At 45.6% G+C, this 21220-nt stretch overlaps 2 protein-coding genes across 2 annotated transcripts in view; both read left to right on the top strand.

Annotated features, from left to right (window-relative positions):
- The window catches only part of Shc4 (SHC adaptor protein 4), a 94169-nt gene extending 77456 nt beyond the window's left edge, over positions 1-16713 (top strand). The window contains exons 11-12 of the mRNA XM_032904121.1: positions 7991-8244; positions 14611-16713. Of these exons, the coding sequence (XP_032760012.1) occupies positions 7991-8244; positions 14611-14766 (410 nt within the window). The 3' untranslated portion in view covers positions 14767-16713. The remainder of the gene's footprint in view (positions 1-7990; positions 8245-14610) is intronic.
- A 2580-nt stretch (positions 16714-19293) lies between these two features.
- The window catches only part of Cep152 (centrosomal protein 152), a 70496-nt gene continuing 68569 nt past the window's right edge, over positions 19294-21220 (top strand). Inside the window, exon 1 of the mRNA XM_032904119.1 lies at positions 19294-19527. The gene's annotated coding sequence lies outside the window, so the exon portion shown is untranslated. The remainder of the gene's footprint in view (positions 19528-21220) is intronic.

Genomic DNA, 21220 nt, shown 5'->3' with positions numbered 1-21220 from the left:
TGTGCTTAATGGCATTGCTCACGGTAATCTCCTCAGCCCCCTGGTGATACAGCCCTGAAATGAATGCTCTGTTCTCCAACCATACACTTCAACTGTGGGTCAGAAACAACGGGGTGAGCAATGGTGTTTTGGTTGACTTGCTTGGGGGTGAATGTATAAGTAGGAACAGATCGATAAATCTAAAGAAGCCCAAAGCCTTTAATCATTTGAAAAACAAACAGTGTTCTTCACAAGATACTGTGCTCAGAGTACGTGTGGTGCCAGCCCTGACTTACTCCAGGGAAGCTGCCCGTGAGGAGCTCTGGTCACTGCCCAGGAGGCTTCTGTGGATTTGCCAAACACGAGCTTTTCAGTTAGGGCAGCTGGGAGCTGAGAGGTTTCGAAGGGGATTTTGTTGGGTGTGGCCATCAACAGAACCTTAACTCTCTAGGTGAAGCCAGCTCTCACAGCCAGCGGTGTCAGACAGGTTGTCTGACTTTTGGTAGAGGAGTAACTCGTCACCCTCAGTCCAACCAGGCTTGATCTCTGGAAGTGCACATAAGGTGGAGCTAGGCCTATCAGGTCTCTGTGGGCACCACCATCCAGATGCACAGGAAGAGCGTATGCTTGGGTGGAGGAGGCAGTGAACACACCTCAGGCCTGTGAGGGCTTTGGCCAACTCCTCACAGAGCCTGTGTGTTCTGCCAGCATTGTCCTACACCGGGTGCAAGAGTCTGTCCGTATGTGGGCCACCGACGGTAAGCCATCTAGAGGCTGACTGCTGGGCAGGGGCAGAGCTGTGAAGCGGGAGGCAGTCAGCTCTTCCTTGAAGGAAGTGCACCTCTGTCTGGCACAGAGAATGTTGTGAGACGGTGCCGGGACATTCATTTCACATTGCTGAAGTAAGTTCCTGAGGCCGTCCAGTGGGAAATGCCCTGTGTGGATAAGGCAATATTTGCTGTAGAGATGGCTTCCAAGGTAACTTAGTAGACTTAAGACTTCTGCTTATAGACAAATCGTAGGAAGTGGGAACGTTAAACATAGCAAAGTGAATCCCTGCTCAGAGTTCAGACGAGGCTGCCTTGTCCTAACCACAGTGCTTCTGTCTTTACCCTTCCCCTTCTTCTGCGCTGACATCAGCACTTTTCCTGATGCTCTCCCAACCTTTGTTTCCTACTGGGATTCAATGTGCACAGCCTCCTTTCTGGCTTTCCGGCACCCCCTTGAGGTTAACGTCCACTTGCCATTCCTCCATCCAAAAATCAAATCCCAGTCCAAATGCATTTATTATTGTTATTTATTTCACGTACATTGGCGTTTTGCATGCATGGACGTCTGTGTGAGGGTGTTGGGGCCTCTGAACTGGAGTTACAGAGAGGTGTGAGCTGCCATGTGGATGCTGGGAATTGAACCTGGGTCTCTGGAAGATCCGCCAGTGCTCTTAACCACTGAGCCATCTCTCCAGCAGCCCAAGAAAATCTTATGAGACAGAGCAGTGGTCGTTTTTTCTACTTATTGGTCATTTTTCTACTTTTTTAAATGTAAAATGCCGTAAGTAGATCTTCAGCCTCCTCTTTGTAATTGTTCCTCCTTCCCCCCCTTCCTTAAAGATCCTTTAATCTCTTTCGTCCAGACTTTGCTTCCTTTATCCAAATTTCCTTACTGATCCACTGAGGAAAGACAGACAAACACACAGAAGCCCAGAGTTGTGGCCAGCAGGGAGCCTTGGTGTATCCCAGCGCACTGCATACATGAGGTGCTCTGAGGAAGCCCTATTGTTTTTACTGACAGCAGCAGAGGGGCTCTCTAGCGCCCAGACACTGGAGCGTGAGACAGACTGGCTTAGCTACTTCTACTTTCTCGTTCACGCTGGTGACACAGGACCGAGACGAGGCAGACTTGTCGTATGTGACACCTGTCATCCCTGTCTGGTTCCAGGTGTCCTCATCTGTGCTCAGCCAGTGACAGGAAAGGCCAGATCAGTGCGTGAACTTTCCTTTAATGGGTGTCCCCCAAAGTGGCAGATTATCATTTCTTTTCACTGGAAGACATCGCTCAGTTATTCACTTGCAACTGCAGAACCAGACACGTGGCCACCTCCCTGTAAGGAAAGCTGGAAGTTGCTGTATCTGGGTGCCTAGAGAAAGCTTAGGGGTCTTGGAGTGTGGTGGTGGCAGAGGGGCATTGCCTGTTGACAACTGCCAGGGCCTGCTGTGTTCCTTCTAACTCCCTAACATCTAAGTGGCACCCTATACAGTATGGCACACAGCATCCAATGGGTGTCCATATCACCCACCAATCTGCCTTCCTCTCTGCACTCAAACCGGATGGTGGCGTGGAATACTAGGGACGCAGCTGTGCTGAGAACCCACATTCACAAAGGGGTGTCAGTCACTGGACCTCTGAAGGCTTTCTGAGCCGGAGACGACACTGCTTGCTTCAACCCTGGCTCAGCTTTCTGAGCTGGCTCTCGTCCATTAGGGTCTGTGGGCTTTGCTGTGCCTCCTGCCACCCACCCCCGTGTGTTCGCCTAGACCAGACGCTGAGGGTGTGCCCCTCTGGAGTCGTCCCTCTTTTCAGCCTGTTTCACATTGATATGCGCATGAGAGTTTGAAATTTGTTTCAGGAGCCAAAATCGAGGCGTGCACATTCCTTGGCAGTGTGACTCCTCCAATAGCTTGGTACAGAACAGTCCTTTTCTTGTTACCTCATTGTCCTGTGGATCCCTGGTAATAATGTATCCTCTTGGGCTGTTTCTTATTATTCAAGTATGCCTTTGTTAGGTTTATTAATTTTATTGATCTTGCTAAAGCATTTGGTTTTTTTGTTTTTCTCTATGTGATTAATCTCTATTTTTATCTCTACCATGTTTCTATCATAACGACCCTTTGATTAGCTTTTCTTTTTGTCTGGCTTCTGCTGCATTTTCTTTTATAGGCTGTATAATTTTATCACCTCTTGGCCCTTCATACATTGTATGAGATAGTGACTCTGGCCTGATTTTGTGTGGGTCAGCTTTCCAAACACTGCTGATTGGGTTATCTTTCTCCCCTAACACCACTCTGATATACTGAGCTCACGTACGTGCATCTATTTCTGGGTTCCTCGTTACACTTCCCCTACTGGGCCAGCCCTCTGTCCTATGCTACTGTACTTACTGCCAAATACTTAATTGACATAGCTTTGTAACTTTTTCAACAGGCACACAATCTTCCATTATATTACAAATAACTTTTCTCTTGGTATCATCATCATCATCATCATCATCATCATCATCATCATCATATCATCATCAATCATCCATGATCTCACTCTGTAGACCAGGCTGGCCTTAAACTCAGAGATCCATCTGCCTCTGCCTCCTGAGTGCTGGGACTGAAGGCTTGTGCAGTAGCCAGGCCTGACTTTAGGGTACTCTTTTAACTTTTCATCTCTACTTGACATTTTTTTGGGTCATAATTTTCTAACAAATTTTCAGGTACCTTATGGAGGAGTACTTGTACTTTCAGGAATACAAGGAGATCCTGTTGTTTAACCTTCTGTCCGCTCTCAGTATTTACAGGTTTCACAACTGAGACATAGCTTGTTCAGTGGTACTTGGTTGTGTCCCTCACATCAATACCCACAGTGCTTTGGTTGTGATTTGGCGACATTCATGGAGCTAAGGCTATCCGTCTTCTCACGGGTGGCGGGCGGCAGCAGGGAAGAGTCTCCCTCCTGTTGACGTTAATGCTTTAGGCATTCATTCAAACCGAGTGTAGTGGTCCTTACCTGTGGTCCCAACCCTTGGGAGGCTGAGCCAGGGGGACACAACAGCTTAAGACCTCACTGGGCTACACAGAGAATTTGGGGAGAGCCTTGTCTACGTAGTCTTCATAGAGTGAAGAGCAACCAACCAACTTCATGCCCTTTTGTGGTGCATTTAGTGCACCTCGAGTTTTCACATTCTGTGTGATTTTATAGTGCATTCACGGTTTCAAATAGTCCCGAGCATTGGTGCTGAGCTGCTGTGTGGTGTTTTTAAGTGCAAGAAAACTGTGAGGTTTCCTCATGAGAAAAGACAGGTTAATAAAACCATTAATCAAGTGTGAATTACAGTGCCGTTGGCTGTGACTTCACAAAATATGCTATACCCTGTATCTTTAGTCCAAAACATACAAAATAAGGCTGTTCGTTAACTGAGGAGACTGTTGCAGCCTGAGGCTTGTCGACCCTGTGTGGCCTGTAGGAGTGAAGGTTTATTTTCAACTAACGCAGTGTCTACAGCAACCTTCTGAAGCACAATGTCTACAAATGTCAGAACGGAGCCTCCTCTCTGTCCCCTGCAACAGGATAGGAGTCACAAGCCGAGGGGAAGAGGTTGAGCTTGACAATCTCCTCAAAATTTGCAAGCTTCCTGTATCCTTAGTTATGGCACTGCCCTGACATCTGCATGTGTTTTATTCTATAGGGCATTTTCAAAACTTGAAAGTAATGTAGATGCTCATAGAATGCAAATAACAAAGAATGGGGGTCGCTGAGACATTAAATCCTTCCAAATTCTAAGGCTGTGCCCCACACTGTAGATGTTAATAGTTCCCTGTGATTGCCATCCAAATGCTGGCGAACCACTGAGCATCTACCCCTCTGCCCATCTCTCCCTGCCCCTGCCCTGTCCTGGCACGCCATCTTCTGTCTCACAGAGGGGCCCGCTGTGAGCACACAGCTCCCCTTTAGTGTCAGCTACCACCGAGGAGCAGGGGACAGAGTAATGCGCCCCAGTGCTGAGCAGCCAGGGTGGGTGATGAGACCAGAGTTGGCTTTTTCTTTTTGTTTCCCAAATTAGCAATATAACCTTCAAAGTTAAATGAGTTGGAAAGCCTGTCACGTTTTGGTTTTCCTTCTAACAGAATTTGACGCTAAGGGGACAGTCGACATTGCTCAGCACTGTGTCTTGTCCTTGTTCCAACCTGGGAACTTAGGATAGAAACAGCGTCTGCATCCCCGAGGCTGGCCCATGAGCCGTTGACTCTTCAAGATGAGATGTCTGTTTTTCTATCGTTTTGTCCTTGTCTAAAAGCCACCCATAAGTTAAGACAAACCAAAAGCACACACCACACTAAACCTCCTGCATCCTCACATGACTGCGTGCATTGCCTCACGCTCGTGCAGAGCCTGTCCCTGACACAAACACACGTGGGACTGCTCATTAGAAGTCTTCCACAGCTCCAAGAACAGGCAGCACCAAGGCCAAGTGCAAGTATTAGTCAACATCTGGACACGTTTCCTCAGGCCTTTTCTGGCAACCACCGGGAGGCAATGATTTGTGGAGGAACATTCTTTCCAGTCATTAGCTTTAGATTTTCTTTTTACAAGATATGGTTGTGCTGCTAGCTACAATTGTCATATGACATTTTTATGTCAAGTAGGCATTCTTAAGTAGGGCAGGGCTCCAGCGTACTGACGTGGGAATTGGGTTATCCATATGCCTACACCGATGACCTCACAGCGTGGTGGGATACAAGTCGCACAGTTTGAGTCCAGTGCATCTCTCCTGGTGAGGCCATCCGTAAGGGCTGCAAGTACTCCGCTGTGTTAATGAATGAGGAATGCTTTCGGTGCAAAAGACCCTTTGCAATTCAAAACACAATGCTGCTTTCTTACGGTGTTTTTTCTTTTCTTTTCTTTCTTTTACTTTTTGTTAATTTACCATTAAACATATGATTTTAAAAAAAGTTCAGTCACAAACTTGATACAGTGAACTATTTTTGGTGGATTTTAAAAAGGTTTATTTACTTCAACTTTGAACGAGTGTTTTGCCTGCATGTAGGCACACCACATTCATGTAGTGCTCATGATGGCCAGAAGAGGGAGCCAGATCCCTCGGAACTAGAGTTAAGGTGGTTATGGGCCCACTTGTGGGTCAGAAACTGAATTCAGGGACCTCTGCAGGAGCAGCAAGTGCTCTCCACCTCTGCACCATTTTTCTTTTCCTCTTTCCCCCTTCCTTCCTTCCTTCCTTCCTTCCCTTCCCTTCCCTCCCTCCCTCCCTTCTTCCTCCTTCCTTCCATCTTTCATTCTTTTGCTTTGAGGAAGTCTCATTGGCGTGTATAGGCTTGCCTTAAATTTGCTGTGTCACATGCTAAATAAAACTCTCAGCAATCCTCCTGCTTCAGCCTCCTAAGTGTCGGGTTACAGGTGTGGTATGTCTAGATGCATTGCTACCTCCAGAGGTCTTTGTGGGCAGCCAGACAGTTTGGAAAATGGAAACATTTTTACACCCCTTGCCAGTGCCTTGGAGTTTGTTGACTAAAAAGGCCAAGCTTTGGAGTCAGATGGTCCTTGTTTCAGATCTCAGCTCTACAGCATTAGCAGTGTGGCTTTAAATAAGTGATCTAGCCTTCCTAAAAATCCACTTTGGGGGGCCTGTTTAATTTTGAAAATAAAATAGCATGAATTATCTGAAGCCTCCCACAAGTGGCTGCCATAATGAATGGGAGCAGCTACCATAGTGCGTGCTGCGTTCACTGACAGGCCGTGTTCTCCTTCTCAGTGCTCCTGGCTCAGGACGGTGCTTTCCTGGGAGCCGGGGAAGCCATGTAGGCTGAGCCCCGCTGACACTGCGCTTGCTTTTGTCTCACCACGTGTGTAGTTCAGACAGGTGAACGATACGAACCACAGCCTGGCAGTTTGGTAGGAATGCCAGGCTAAAACGTTTGCCAAGGAGAATGTCTAGGTGCGCTAAATTTATAAACTTAGCAGCTTATGAACTCACATAAAAATAAAAAGCTAAATGTTAAAAAAAAATGTGGGCATAATTCAAAATTTCAGTTGTGGTTTTGAAAAGAGTTTAGAAAGAGTCCCAGTGAGGGTCTAGTGTTGATAGTGCAGCAGAAGCCGGTGGCCTTGAGCCAGCCCAAGGACTCATTGCAATGAACATTTGCAAGTAGAGATGTTTGGACGAAAGGGTGTATACTTTGTGATACACTGTGACACACTGAACCTTCCATGGTTTTGTTTGTTGGTTTGCTTGATTTTTTTAAAATTTAAACATTTTAAAATTTTCTTTTGGGGGAGGTTGCAAGAGTGGAGTGTGGTTAGGAAAGGATGTGGAGATGAGTCGGATTGGGGTGCACGATGTGAAATTCAGAATCAATAAAAAAGTGAGAGGGGGAACAATGTAGAAGTTCTGTCTGATCCAGGTTCAGCATAAGTGGTTCCCCCTTTTAATAAGCAGCGCCTTTCCTTTTGTAGGAGCAGTTCTCGTGTGTAGCAGCGAATTTACTAACTGCTTTGCTCCCGACCTCCCAGACACCTGCTAGAGCCCTCTGGATTCTGAATAACACACACACACACACACACACACACACACAGACACAGACACACCACACACACACACACACACACACAGACACAGACACAGACACAGACACACACACACCAGTTAATTTTAATACACCATGGTGAGTACCTTAATAGTTAGGCACAACTAAACCTCCCGCTGCTAGCAGACACCCGCTTCCGTACTCCTGTGTTAAAATTTAGATTTCATCTCTGCTACCCCAGGCCCAATTGGGGAACTGACCCTCACATGTCAGTGGGTCTTTAGGTCTTTCTTCTCCCCCATCATGGGGATTCTGTCTTCTTCTTCTCTCTGGGTTCCTAGCCCACGCAAATCTCAATCTCTTGCCTCAGTCTACCTGTCCAGCCATTGGCTGTTGGTTTTTTATTGATCAATCAAAAACCAATTGGGGACAAGGACCTTCAGTGTTTGGACATGCAGATTCTGGATTTGGGGGCAGGATTAATTCAAAGCATTAGAACCAATCCTCAACGCTCATGGACTAAGTGAAATACCTGGTACCCTTTCCTAGTGACAGAAGGTAAAGGTGATGTACACATTCAGCTCTCAGAGCCTGCCGGGACATTCGGTCCCTGGAGTTGTTTATATAGATCCTAGACCACAGAAGGAAGAACGGACGGACTGCTGAGGTGATAACTTTGTGATCTCTCCTTTGTGTTTTGACTCCAGAAGCACCAGAGACCGTGCAGCCAGGAGCCACCGCCAAGCCTGGGAGCTCACACGCTTTGCCACACATTAAGCAGCAACTGTGGAGTGAGGAATGCTTCCACGGCAGGCTGAGCAGGGGGGAAGCGGAGAGACTTTTGGTGAAGGATGGGGACTTTTTGGTTCGAGAGAGTGTAACATCTCCCGGCCAGTTTGTACTGAGCGGACTGCAAGGCGGCCAGGCCAAGCATCTTCTCTTGGTGGATCCTGAAGGCAAGGTACGGCTGAGTTCTCGTCATGCTCCACACTGCATCTGCAGTGTTCCGGAGAGGTCAAGGCTAAGCGTTAATGTTTTCTTGAACCATACAGCCAGCAGTAGCAGTATGGTTAGCATTGGAAGCCGCCCTGGAGCACCATGTGGAGGGCAGCCCCTTTCTGTCCTCAATTCAGTTCAGCAGGACAAACCTGTAGTCATAGTGGGCTCCTGCAGGTGAATAAGATGGCAGCCAAATACGGCAAAGCAGAGTTAAATGACATAAAGGAGAGAGCATGACCTGTGGTGTGCCATACAAAGAATTCCAGCTTTTTTAAGCATTAAGAATACTGACAAACTTTTAGTTAAAATACAAATAAAATAGGAAATGCACTACAGTGGGTATTGCGAATTAAGATTATAAACGGTTTGGTTTTGTTTTGTTTCTGAGACTAGGTTTCTCTGTAGAGTATTGGCCGTCATGCTGAACTCTATAAACGAGGTTGGCCTCAAACTCACAGAGATCCAACTGCCTCTGCCTCACCAATGCTGACATTAAAGACATATGCCACCACCACCCGGGCTAAAAGATTTCTATATGTAACTATATGGCAACAAATTGAACAAACTAGAAGAAATGGACAGTTGTCTAAAACCACATCCCACCGCAGGACTGAATCTTAGGGAAATGGAGAATCTGAACACACAAAAACAGAGAGAATTCGCACCGTTCCTTCTTAAGCTCAGGCTGAGAGGAACACTTTAACTTGTTTGAGGAGAGTGTTGTCCCGACACCATGGCCGCATTTAGGGTGGATCTTCTCACCTCGAATGATCCAATCAAGTAACTCCTTCACAAACATTCCTGGCTGCTTGGCCCTTAGTTGATTCTAGATGTAATCAAGGTGACAACCAAGATTAGCCATGACAAATGGGAAGAAGAGTGGAAATTGTACGATCATCTCCATGAACATAGAAAAGGCATTTGACAGAATTCCACACCTTTTCATGATGGAAACACTTTAAAAAAAGAGTAAGAAAACAGGAAGAAATTAATAGTAATAAAAGGATATTTTAATGCAAAATTGGTTGTTTCTTACACACATACAAAACATATTCAAAAGGAGAGGAAGAAAACAGTCAGAGAAATAATGGTGCAACAGTAAAAAGGTGCTCAGAACTATCCTCATCCAAGAGGAGGAAATACTTCCACATGGAGAACTGTAGAACATCGACGAAAGGCGTTGCAGTAAAAAAGCAACAGCGACACTGGTTCCCCATGCACCGCTCCGAGCTTCTCTCCCGAGCTCCCTCTGACCTGGGTGGTCCTGCTCTTGCTAGTTCCGGCTCCATCGAGCCATAGGAACCAGAGCTGATCCATCTCAGGGACTCCAAGCTGCCCCAAGTGCATTCTGATCCAGGCAGTCCCCAAGATGTTCCAGTGTGGCACCTTGCCACTCTGGTCTCTAGTGTTAGTTCTGGCACCCGAGGGGCCACTCACCATAATTTATCTCCGGTTAGTATCTCTCCTGGCGGCTCTCTGCTAGCCGCAAACTCTCTGGTTCCAGCTACCCGAGGGCTCTACAAGCCCAGCGTGGACTGGCCTATCATGGCTCCCTGCCGTGGGCTCTGCTCACACTCCCAACAACCCAGTGAAATCATGACTCAGTAAACTGCAACCCAACAACCAGATTTATATGTCAAATTCTCAATGCACAAACATACACACAATAAACTCACAACCAATTGATAAGGATATAAACCTCCCACCTAGATTCAAGACCACCCATGTCTGGGTCATCCTTCGTCTCCATCTTGATTCTCCTCGCTCCTTCTCACCTGCATCTCCCTCTCCTCCTAAAGCCTCTGTTTCTGCCTTCCTTCCTTCTCGTCCAGTGACAGGCTTCGTTTTATCTTGTCTGCCTTCACCTGCATAATGACATCAACCTATAGAAAGGAGCGAAAGAGACACAAATTAAAGGAAAGACATCTCCTTCATGTGTTCAAAGACTGAACATTATTAAAATGTTCACACCACCCAAAGCAATCCACATACACAATTGCAATTCTTAAAAGAGAATTCCATTTTTATATTCTAATAATAATTAATTTAAATAATTCCAAATTATTTATTAATAATATAACTATTAATATATTATTTTGTTAAGAATGATATTGTTTTAATAATTAAAATAATTAAACTAATTTAAAATTTTTTAATTGTATTTTTAGTCCTGATGGCATTTTATATTTATATTATATATTTATAAACACAGAAAATTCTAAAATTCACAGTCAACTGATACATGGAAATCTGAATAATCAAAACACTCTGTTTTGGAAGAACAATAAAGCTGAAAACCTAAAAACACATTACGGAGCTACGTTAATGAAAACTGTAGTGTTGACATAAAGTTAGACGGTTAGACTGACCGGACAAGGTAAGAAACTGGGGTAAAGTCACATGTCCTGTCAAGTGATCCGCAAGAAGGTCACTAAATCTTCCTAAAGGAAACCCTGGAGGAAGGACGCTCTCCAAATGCAGGCGGGAAATCAATACACTCGTGCAGAAGGATGAACCTGGATCATTACACTAGTAATAAAAATTAACTCAAGGGCTGGAGAGATGGCTCAGTGGTTAAGAGCACTGGCTGCTCTTCCACAGATCCTGAGTTCAATTCCCAGCACCCACATGGTGGCTCACAACCATCTGTAATGGAATCTGGCGCCCTCTTCTGGTGTGTCTGAGGACAGCTACAGTGTACTCACATAAAATAAATAAATCTTAAAAAAACAAAACAAAACAAACAAACAAAAAACTCAAATGGCTCAAAGACTGGACTGTAAGACGCACTCCCAGGAGAAAGCCCAGGGTGGTGCTTCCATAACAGTGGTCTTAGTAACTGTTAGGTGAGGCTGCTAGAGTACAAGAATCACAAAGCAGGCACAGAGAAGTGCCTCTGTGTTACACTAAATGCCTTTGCACTGTAAGTTTATACTCAGCCCACAGAAGGAGGTCAGCATTTGTAAACTATGAATCATAGAGTTAACATTCAAAACACAGAAGAAAACCCTGAAATTCTCGAAAACAGAGCAAAACAAAACACCCCCTCCAGGGTGGGACATTTCTCCAGAGAAGAGAAGATGAGGAGAGTAACAGCTCCGTGAAAGGGTGCCCAGCATTTCTAAAAAACAAGAAATGTGAATCTTTTACCTCAAGTCTCTTAAGCTGGTGATTATCCAAGAATAAAATCCAGAAAACAGTTTACAAAGTAGCAGTCTCCCATGTGGGCAGTTGTCTAAAAAGAACAGGAGCCACCATGTTTAGGAGAGTTCCACTTGTGCTCATAGCAATGATATTCCAATGGCCAAGACACTGGAAATAATTTCAGAGTTCATGGATAAGAGGAGAGAGAAGATACGCTGCACACATACCAAGGGATACTGTCCAGCACTCGAAGGACAGCATGTCACACGCTGTCGTGTTCTTGAGGATGTTAAGGACCTTTTGTTAAGCAAAAGCCAGCCAGTCTCTGGACACATGTCACATGATCCCACTTAGAACGATGGTTCTAAGTAGAACGATGGTTGCCAAGGTCAGGGGAGATGGGGAGTCATGGTTCTGAGAGTGGCATAGTTTCAATTGGAGAAAGTTTGAGTTGACAGTATTGATCTACATGCTTCAAATCTCATTTAATGGGCTTAAAAGATTGCACAGTGTTGCTGTAAAATTGTTTTAAAAATTGCTGACTTTTATCACACACTAGGTCTGGCACCGCAGTGCCCCGAGACATCTGTTAGATATCTTCACCTCAGTCAGCAAAGCCTCTCAGCTGCTCTGCCCCATCCCATATCACACTGCCGATGGCTTCTCTCTGAGCCTGGCGACAATCTCTCTACCCATCTAGTTCCCAAGGCAGGTTGGGATTTTATTCTTGGATAATCACCATGCCAAACGTATACACATCTCAATCCTGTGGCGGCCCAGTGTCTCCACCACCACAAACTCTCTTAAACTTAAATCGCCATAGGAAAGAACACACAACACAATAACCTCTATTCGATTGATAAGATATAATTGCCCACCTAAACATACAAAACCCTGTACACATCATCCCTTAAGAATATTCATAACAACCTGTAAATGTGCAGAGGTGAATCTTAACATCAGCCTCCATGTTCTCTCCGCTGCTTCTTCCTCCTCCCTCTGGTCTCCTCCCCTCTCTAAAACTTTTCTCCCACCCATCCTTCCTTCTCGTCCAATGACAGGCCTCGTTCTATCTTGTACCCGCCTTCTCCTATATGACATCCTACAGCATAGCTCTTCAAAGCTTTTGTGGATGGGGTTGCAAAGGCAAATGTCTGCAGGGTCTGACCAAAACGTAACAGAGCGGAGGTGTCTAAGTCATGGAGTGAACAGAGGATGTGGCTGACTCTCTGTGGAACAGTCACCACTCTACCCAGCTGTTACCATGCAAGCGAGGGGGCCCACAAGGGCCAGGCTTGATTCTCCAAAGAAGCCACCAAATAGAGTTTTTGCACTTTCTTCAGTTTCAACTTAGGATGCTTTAAAACTTCGGCTATCATGACATCTGGTGTATTTGCACAGTGGCTGCTTTTGGTCTTCATACTAGAAAGGTCGTCCTGACAGCTATCTGCAGGATAGAGGGCACAGTGGAGGGTGTAGGGCAGGCAGAGACAATAACTGTGAGCCTCACGGTGGGAATTTCGAAATCCTGGACCCAGTGTCTGCTGGAGAAACATGGAGGAAGAGGAGACAGATGAGTTGGAATTAAGAGCACAGCAGGATTGGTCAGCTACACTGGAGCAGGAAGAGAGAGAAACTTCAGTAAGGTTCGAAGGCCTTAGGGAAAACACTAATGTCACTGTCTCCTTATCCTTGTCTTGTGTGCTTACAAGACTAAGGACACTCTCTTTCACTGCTCTAGCATAATAATCAACATCAGGAAATTCAGTTATAGATCTTACCGTCTGATTTATAGTCCACGTTCCAATTGGTCAAACCAATATGCAGACAGAGCTCTGACTGCCCTGCTGGAAGGTGGCCCTGTGGCTAGTTGTAGGCCTTCACTCTCCTGGCAGGTTGCACTGTCCTCCACACAGGAACCCGAGGAGACAGTAAAGCATGCAGAGGGCAGATGCATGGTAATGCTAGGAGGAGATTCTACAAGTCCATTTCCTTCAGCAGGCAGGCAGTAAATACCGGGAAGCTAGTATTTATGAAACAGCTATTGTTAATGAAGCTTGCAGGAAGACGGCCTGAATGCCTCTTAGAACAATGTAGGCAGCTTTCTTGGAGGAGACAGGATTTGTGTTTGAGGTTCTAAGGAGAGGTAGGGCTTCCCTGAGGGGTCTGCTTTGGGCAGAGAGGAGGGTAACATGGAAGCGTCCAGTCTATGGAAGATAATTGTAGTCCTGGGACAGTGTCTGAACACACATCAGCTGGATATTTATGGAAGTGTCGAGATAACAGAATTCATCAAGCACAGCTCTGTAGAGATGTAGGATGATGTCATTATGCAGCAAGGTGGGTCCAGGATAAGGTGTAACCTATCATTGGATGAAAAGGAAGGGTAGGTGGGGAGGAATCTAGGAAGACGGAGTGAGAGGACTCAAGATGGAGACGATGGAGCAGGGTGATCCAGAACCAGGTGGACTGGGTCAATTTTAACTTGTCTAGGTGGGCGGTTTAAATCTTTATTAATTGGCAGTGAATTTATTGTGTGGGTGTATTGTGGATTGAGAAATTAACATGTAAATCTAATTGCTTAATTATAAGTTTCTGGAACTTTGATTTTACTGGACCAAAGAGGACAGAGTGTGAAAGAAATGGCTGAGAGGCAGTTAGAGCGTGCGGATCTGGTTCTGTTGCTGGTGCGGAGTGAGAACACGCAGGGTCCACAGAACGAGATGTGTGTGTGTGTGTGTGTGTGTGTGTGTGTGTGTGTGTGTGTGTGTGTGTGTGTGTGTGTGTGTGTGTGTGTGTTTATGTGTGTGTGTGTCTGTGTGTGTGTATGTGTCTGTGTGTGTCTGTGTGTGTGTCTAGGACCCCGTGGTAGAGTAGCAGCTGGAGTGATTGAATCCGGCTCTTGGAAACTGATAGGAAATGTTCCTTTCTAATTTTTACCACAACATAGAAAGACGGGCTGCAGATCTGGATTGAATGGCAAGTGCTTACCTTTGAACTTGTAGGAATACTACTGCAAAGGGTAAAGGGCAAAAATAAACTGGTGTATTAGGGAAAACAGAATTGAAAAGCACCTACCCTTCACTTAGCAAAACAACTTCTTTAGGGACACTCACCCACATTTGTTTACATCTTTCAGAACCTCTATTATTCAACCTGAACATATGTGTGCTTCCTTTCCCAGGTGAGGACCAAGGACCATGTGTTTGATAATGTTGGCCACCTGATCAAATACCACATGGATAATAGTTTGCCAATCATCTCTTCTGGAAGTGAAGTAAGCCTTAAACAACCAGTAAAAAAACATAATAACCCAGGACTTTCGCACTCCAAGAAATGATGACTCTGGGCACCGTGTCAGAGCGATCAGAAGCATATCCCTTTTGTGTCAGGAGGAGTGACCATTCAGACCTTTTCAACACATGAAGTAGAACACAAACTCTGAAACATGTCTTTCTTAGACCACCATGGACCCAGGTCTTTTATAAAACAGAGAAGTAATAGATTATCTTCTGAATATGAAATACTGAGAAGAGGAATTTTGGGCCATTTGACCCATATGCACGGAGGTCACTTTTTAAAGGTCACATGGCATTGAGGAAAAGCTGAAAAGCACAACTACAATTTCACATGCTAAAGACAACTTGAACTGCCTAGGCAGTGGTACGTGCCTTCACCCTGACAATCCGGGGACATTTTCCTGTGGGGAGATTAGTCCCAAGTGTCTTCATGTTCTATAGCTACAGAACCAGTTGCCAAAAAGTTCTTCCTTGCTAGAAACAGCAAGAAGAAGCATTTTGACTAATAGCATTGACTTTATTACATTTTGTTTAGTAGCACTTTTTGCTGCCGTGTTAAATATGACACTGACATCAAACTTGGACTATGTCGTGGTTGTGGAATGAAAGCAAAAGTCACCGAAGGTTTCCTAATTCTGTCTCATTTGCTGGTTAAAAGGTTGGGGGCCAAACTCACTGGCTAGCGTTCCTTGACCTTTGCTATCTGAGCTGTTCGTGTGCAGCATGGGACACATTCAGAAAGCCAAATTCCTTGGTTATTTCTGATTTGGAGTGTATGGATATAAAAGACAGCAAACAAAGCCAGTTTTCTTCATGCTCAGCCCACACTGGTGCCATTGTTGAGAGTACAGAAGGTAATTTAAAGCATAGCAACATTTCCTTTTGATTGGCGGCCACTGTATCCTGGTGTCACCACGGTATGTGTCCCATCACCTTCTCTACATGTGATCTACATGTGATCAGACAAGATGCAGAAGGGCTTGGAAAGGCCTGCCACACAGTGGACAAGGGTTCAGCCAGTGGTGAGATTAAGAATGCTCAGAGAAGCCCTGGGCTCAGTCTATTCATCACTGCGAGCCTTGGCAGTCCGTTAAACCTGTCCGGATTCCACTTTTCTTGTTTATAAGATGAGGGAGCTCGAGGTACACTCAGAGGTCCATTGCTATCCTAACATGATAGTTTTTCGTTAGAAGTTAACACTAATAAGCAGACTATGCAGTTAGGGGTAAACATTCAGGACTTCTCCTTTATTCTGTGTCCATGCTCTGCAGATGAAAGGTTTAGTCAAATTGCACTCACATGGTCTGACCCTGAGTGTTTCAGCATAGAGCAGGTGATGTTGGTACCACGGATCTGGTTGGTTTTAGTTATAGTCCTTACTTGCCTGTGCATATAAAGATACAGTCATTACTGAAGAGAGGGAGAGAGGAAAGAGAGAGAGAGAGAGAGAGAGAGAGAGAGAGAGAGAGAGAGAGAGAGAGAGAGAGGAGAGAGGAGAGAGATCGGTCATGAGCTTTCTGGATGGTCATCTCAACATCTCAACATTTTGGCTAAGTAGACACACCTTAACCTTTGTGATTATGATGTATTTGGTAAGTTTTAAGTCTAATATGAGGTAGTTCTTTTGGGTAGAAATCATCAGAAATCAAGTACATTGAAGTCTGGCATTTTTATGTAACAGCTCACCATTTTATTTCTGTCACCACTGGCTTCTTAGGTAGGTTTGTTTCCTTCCCTGCAGGTAGAAAACAATATATACTTCATTGATTTTCCTCCATATATCTTAGGTCTTAGTCATTTCTCTTCGTAAAAGGGATCGGCATAGTGACTTGTAGGCAACCTGCAGCAGAGACAGGGCGGGTCTCTCGTCTCCTTCCAGCTGAGGAACACAGACTGGGTGGCCAGTGGGAGTTCCAGAAGCAAGATGCTGTGAGCGGCGCACACGGGCAGTCGACAATGGGCGGTGCTGTCGGAACCAGGGAAGCAAATGCTGCACTGTCAGATGCCACACGACTGTCAACTGTTCACACACCCTGAGATGTAAGAACGTCTGTAACCAGGGAAGCAAATGCTGCACTGTCAGATGCCACACGACTGTCAACTGTTCACACACCCTGAGATGTAAGAACGTCTGCATGCGATTTCAAGCTCATATTCTCAACCTCTAGGTTAAAATGGCTCATTTGCCTACACATATCTGTAAATGGATTTTCTTTAAAAATAAATGACTATTGCTTTATGACCATTGACAAGGTGTGGTGTTTGGGACTTGGAAATGTTACCAGGTGTGCAGTGGATCAGTGTCCCCGCAGGAAACAGACGGCTCACTCAAACTGGGTATTTGAGGAGAGATTAGTAAAGGGGATTTAAGGTACGGGCAGGGTATAGAGAAACTACAAGCACAGCACAGCGGTCTGGGGCCCAGGACAGGGGAGAGGGTGAGAACGGTTATTGATTCTGGAGAAGGACTGCTTGTCTACGTGGAGGAGCTGTGGACAGATAGTACTGAGGTCACGACTGATCTCCATGATGCAAGAGAAGATTAGCTAAGGTCATTAGTAACCTGTTTTTGTTTTTGTTTTTTCTATTCCCGTCTCTGATCCGCTGGGATTCTTCACTGATTGAGTTAACTCAAAGGCAGAATTGGGGATGGTGGTGGAGGGGAGCTTGGTGGTGGTGATTTGAAGGTCAGCTTTCAAGGCACAGTGGATTGATACCAGAGAAAGCAGGGTCTCCTGCTGGGGTTCTTAGTCTCCTTAGTAAAATAATTTAAGATTGGATTCAAACAGAAGCTTGGGGACAGTTGGATTTAGAGTTCAAAGCAAAGCCCCAGGGTAGGCAAGCTGTGAATCTTGCAGCTGCCCAGAGGAGGAGAAAAAGCCTTGCTGTTTGAGTTTAGCTGGTGTACAGGCCAACCACATGGTGGATCAGCAACGGGACTGTGGAAGGGAAGCTTTAGAGAAAGAGAGAAAAAGCTCAAAGTCCCAGGGAAAACATACTTGGGCTCTGGCCAGCATCCAAAAGTAACAGATGGAAAGAAAGAGGAAAAGTTACACCTGCTCCATTCAGGACTCACAAAGGCAGGTGGACCCCACAGGACTTCATGGCAGATATAGATTGAGTGGATGGAAATCCTGGAAGGAAAAGTACATTATCTCAACGATGAGCGAACCCACCCCCTCACTTTCCTTACTATTCTCATGAGTCGCAGACCTCAGCATGGGACAGGAGACACAGTTTGGTAACCAGGCGGGCCCAAGGCTCTTTCTCATTAGCAGACACCTGGGATCACCCTCAATAAAGGCCATTTACCCGAATGCCTTTCATTAGTCTTTTCTGAGCCCAACATCTTCATTTGCCCCTTCCTTCATTAATTCACTGAGTTAACAGTTGTCTTGAGTACCTAGCATGGGCCATGAACCATGATGACAAATGCTCGAGTAAATACTCCAAGACGTTCTTATTGTTCTAACAGTGAAACAGACACACAGTAACTGATTGTAACAGAAAAGAAATCCATCTTCTCTTTCTACAGTGGTAGGGAGATCCAGTTCTGCTGCTGAGTGACGTGGTGTGTGTCCGGAGGGCTGAGTGGGTGAGCCGAAGGGCAAAAGAAGGGAAAAGCAGCAGGGGTGAAACCAGAACCATCCACTATTATGGGTAGTGCAGCCTTGTGACTGCATTCTGTTTCTGTCACCCAAGCTCTCATTCTGTACCAGACTTCTAGCTGAGAGTCAATATAGGCATTGCAAGGGTGGGATGCAGGTGACAGAGCAAACTTAGATTTGGAAGAGCCTTGGACCAGTGTTTTACTTCACATGGTACACATGGGAAAGGTTTAAAAAGATGTGAGAATCTACGCCCACGTTCTTAGCATTCGCTGGAACCCAAACCCTTCTAACCAAAGAAGCCAGAGACAGTAATTGTTACAGAACTCAGGTCTGTAACATGCCAGGTCCAGCCACCCTCAACAAGTCAATCAAGGGACACATAAAAGTGGGAAGCAAAAATGAGATTTATCCAATATGTTTGCGATCTCCAAGTGCGACGATATAATGGGATTTAACGATAGGCTAACATCTCCGAACATCCGCAGAAATTCAAGTTTTAACGAAGGGGCACCTGGGAGCACATTCAGTTTTATCAGTAAAAAAACCACAAATCTTAACAAGTCAAGTCTGAAGAGGATGCCAAATTTAACAACCACCAAAGCTGGCAGTGGCACTTCGGAGAGCAAAAAGGGCCAAATGGAAGAAACTTAGAAGTTTAAGGGTAAAAACCGGAATGTCCTCGCTGATCTCTCCGAGGGCAAACACTCTGCCGTAGCTAGGCAACTGTAGTCCTCTAGGAGGCTTTTGTGATTGGCTCAGGACTTCCCCAATGGAGGCTCCGGGAAGCTTCCCGCCGCCACTGGCGCCCTCTTCGAACAGCCGCGCTCTCGTAACTGCGGACGACTTCTCAACCGATCTTGTGGGAGGCGGGGTTTCCGCCCCGGAGTTCCGCCCAGCGGGCAGGCCCATCGAGCAGCGGCGGCGATTGGAGGAAACGGCTGCTCGTCTAGTGGCGGGTTCGCGGGCTAGGGTGTACCGGGAAGGTGCTCGCGGGCTGGAAGTCCGGACAGCGGGTTGCTGGAGGTGTCTGCAGTCTCACGGCCGGCCGTGGGGCTGCGGGATCCGGACCGGCCTTCGAGTCTCCTGCACCGGGGCGGTGCGTGCTCGCTCCCTGCTCGGTTCTTGGCCGGGACGTCTCACCGGTAGACCTGAGCGCGCCCGTGATTCCTGGACGTCGGACCCAGCTCTTTGGTAAGGGCGCTGCGTGAGTACACCCGGTCGAGGGGGCTTCCTGTATTTTGGGATCTCTGTCCTCTGCTCACTTTGCTTTGTCCATGCTGCGATCGGTACTGCTTACCTCAAGAGATTGTCATTGCCCCCTCCCTCCGTACGCTTTGTAGTCGGAACAGGACTTGGAAAGTGACTAAAATAGACTGTTGCGTTCTGGCTGTTTCCATTCTGTAAGAGAAGTTGTTAGCATGTAAGCTAGTGGGTGCAGTTTTCTAATTCCCAGGGCGCTTACCTTTAGTCCATCTTGTAGTCATGAATTTAAGTGTGATTTAAGCTGAATATCACTTCGTAGCTTCCCAATTTGTGATTGTTTTCATGTAAATAAAGGCTGAAGTTGGAAGCCACAAGCAAAGAATAATAAGCCATGCGCTCTGGAAGTGCACAGAATGGACTTTGGATGGCGCAGGCATCTAGAGGAGGGCGGAGTCCTTCTCGGGAGTTGTGGGCCTCCCACACCTAGGCTGTTTTTACCCAGTTCCATTACTAAAGAAACAGAAGCAGTTAAGACTGCATAGCTGCCACAGACCAGATTTTGAGTGAGGAGCTTCAGTTCTTAATTGCTTACAGCCTATTATATCCTTTGGGATGCGAACAAACAAATAAATAGTTTGAAGTGTAAACAAATTTTTTAAAAAAAGGAGATAAGTCTAAGGATCCTTTTAGATCTGTGGGAGAGGTGGTTCAGCGGTTAAGAGCTTGTCACTGCTCTTGCAAGAGGATGTGAGTTCATTTCTTGCACTCAAGTTGCATAGGTCACAATTATGTGTGACTCCAGCCCCAGGGGACCCTAAGGCCTGTGACCCAATGGCTAAATTCACTCATTATTGATGATGATGATCATGTTAAAGTTAAATGTTTTTTGAAAGGAAAATATACACTAAAGTTTGCTCACAAAAGCAAGATTCTAGAGATATTTAGCCCTTTATGGGAGGGGGTGGAGGGGTTGGAGGGGAATGACCAAAAACTACCAAATACTGACAAGTTTTGTCAGACAAGTATTGACAAGGTGGGTCAGAGGTCTGTCTGATCTGAGTGTAAGAGAAGACAGACGTGCTTTTTATATTCTCGTAACGGGGCTAGGAAAAGTTTCCTGGCTAGCATGAAAATATTAACTAGATAGCTGTACTTTAGAAAGTACACTATCCAGGTAGATACCTTGGTTTATTTTTTAAGTGGTCAGCTCTCTGGTCAAACATAGGAGTAGGTCATTGCCTACTAATGGCATAATTTTGCCATGTTAACCAAGATAACGTAGTCACCAGTTTTACCATGGCATGTGTCCATTGCTACTGATTGTTTTCCCCACGAGTTATTAGCTCCTAGCTCACCAGAGTTGATTAAACCACAAAAGTCACAGTTTTAAGTGTGACTATGTTCTTTCTTTAAAAAAAAAAACAAAAACCAGATTTATTTGTTTTATTTATGTGAGTTCACTGCAACAGTTTTCAGACACACCAGAAGAGGGCATCTGATCCCATTACAGATGGTTTGAACTTGGGAATTGAACTCAGGACCTCTGGAAGAGCAGCCAGTGCTCTTAACCGCTGAGCCACCTCTCCAGCCCTGAGTGCAACTATTTTCAGTGTAGTAGTTGAAGGTAGCACATTGCGATATATAGTAATTGCTATATTACACTTCCTGAATTCTTCGAGGA

This window comes from Rattus rattus, chromosome 5, assembly GCF_011064425.1.
Source record: "Rattus rattus isolate New Zealand chromosome 5, Rrattus_CSIRO_v1, whole genome shotgun sequence".
In the NCBI taxonomy this organism is placed as follows: Eukaryota; Metazoa; Chordata; class Mammalia; order Rodentia; family Muridae; genus Rattus; species Rattus rattus.
Note: the sequence above shows the minus strand (reverse complement) of the source record. Positions and strands in the feature narration are given on the sequence as shown.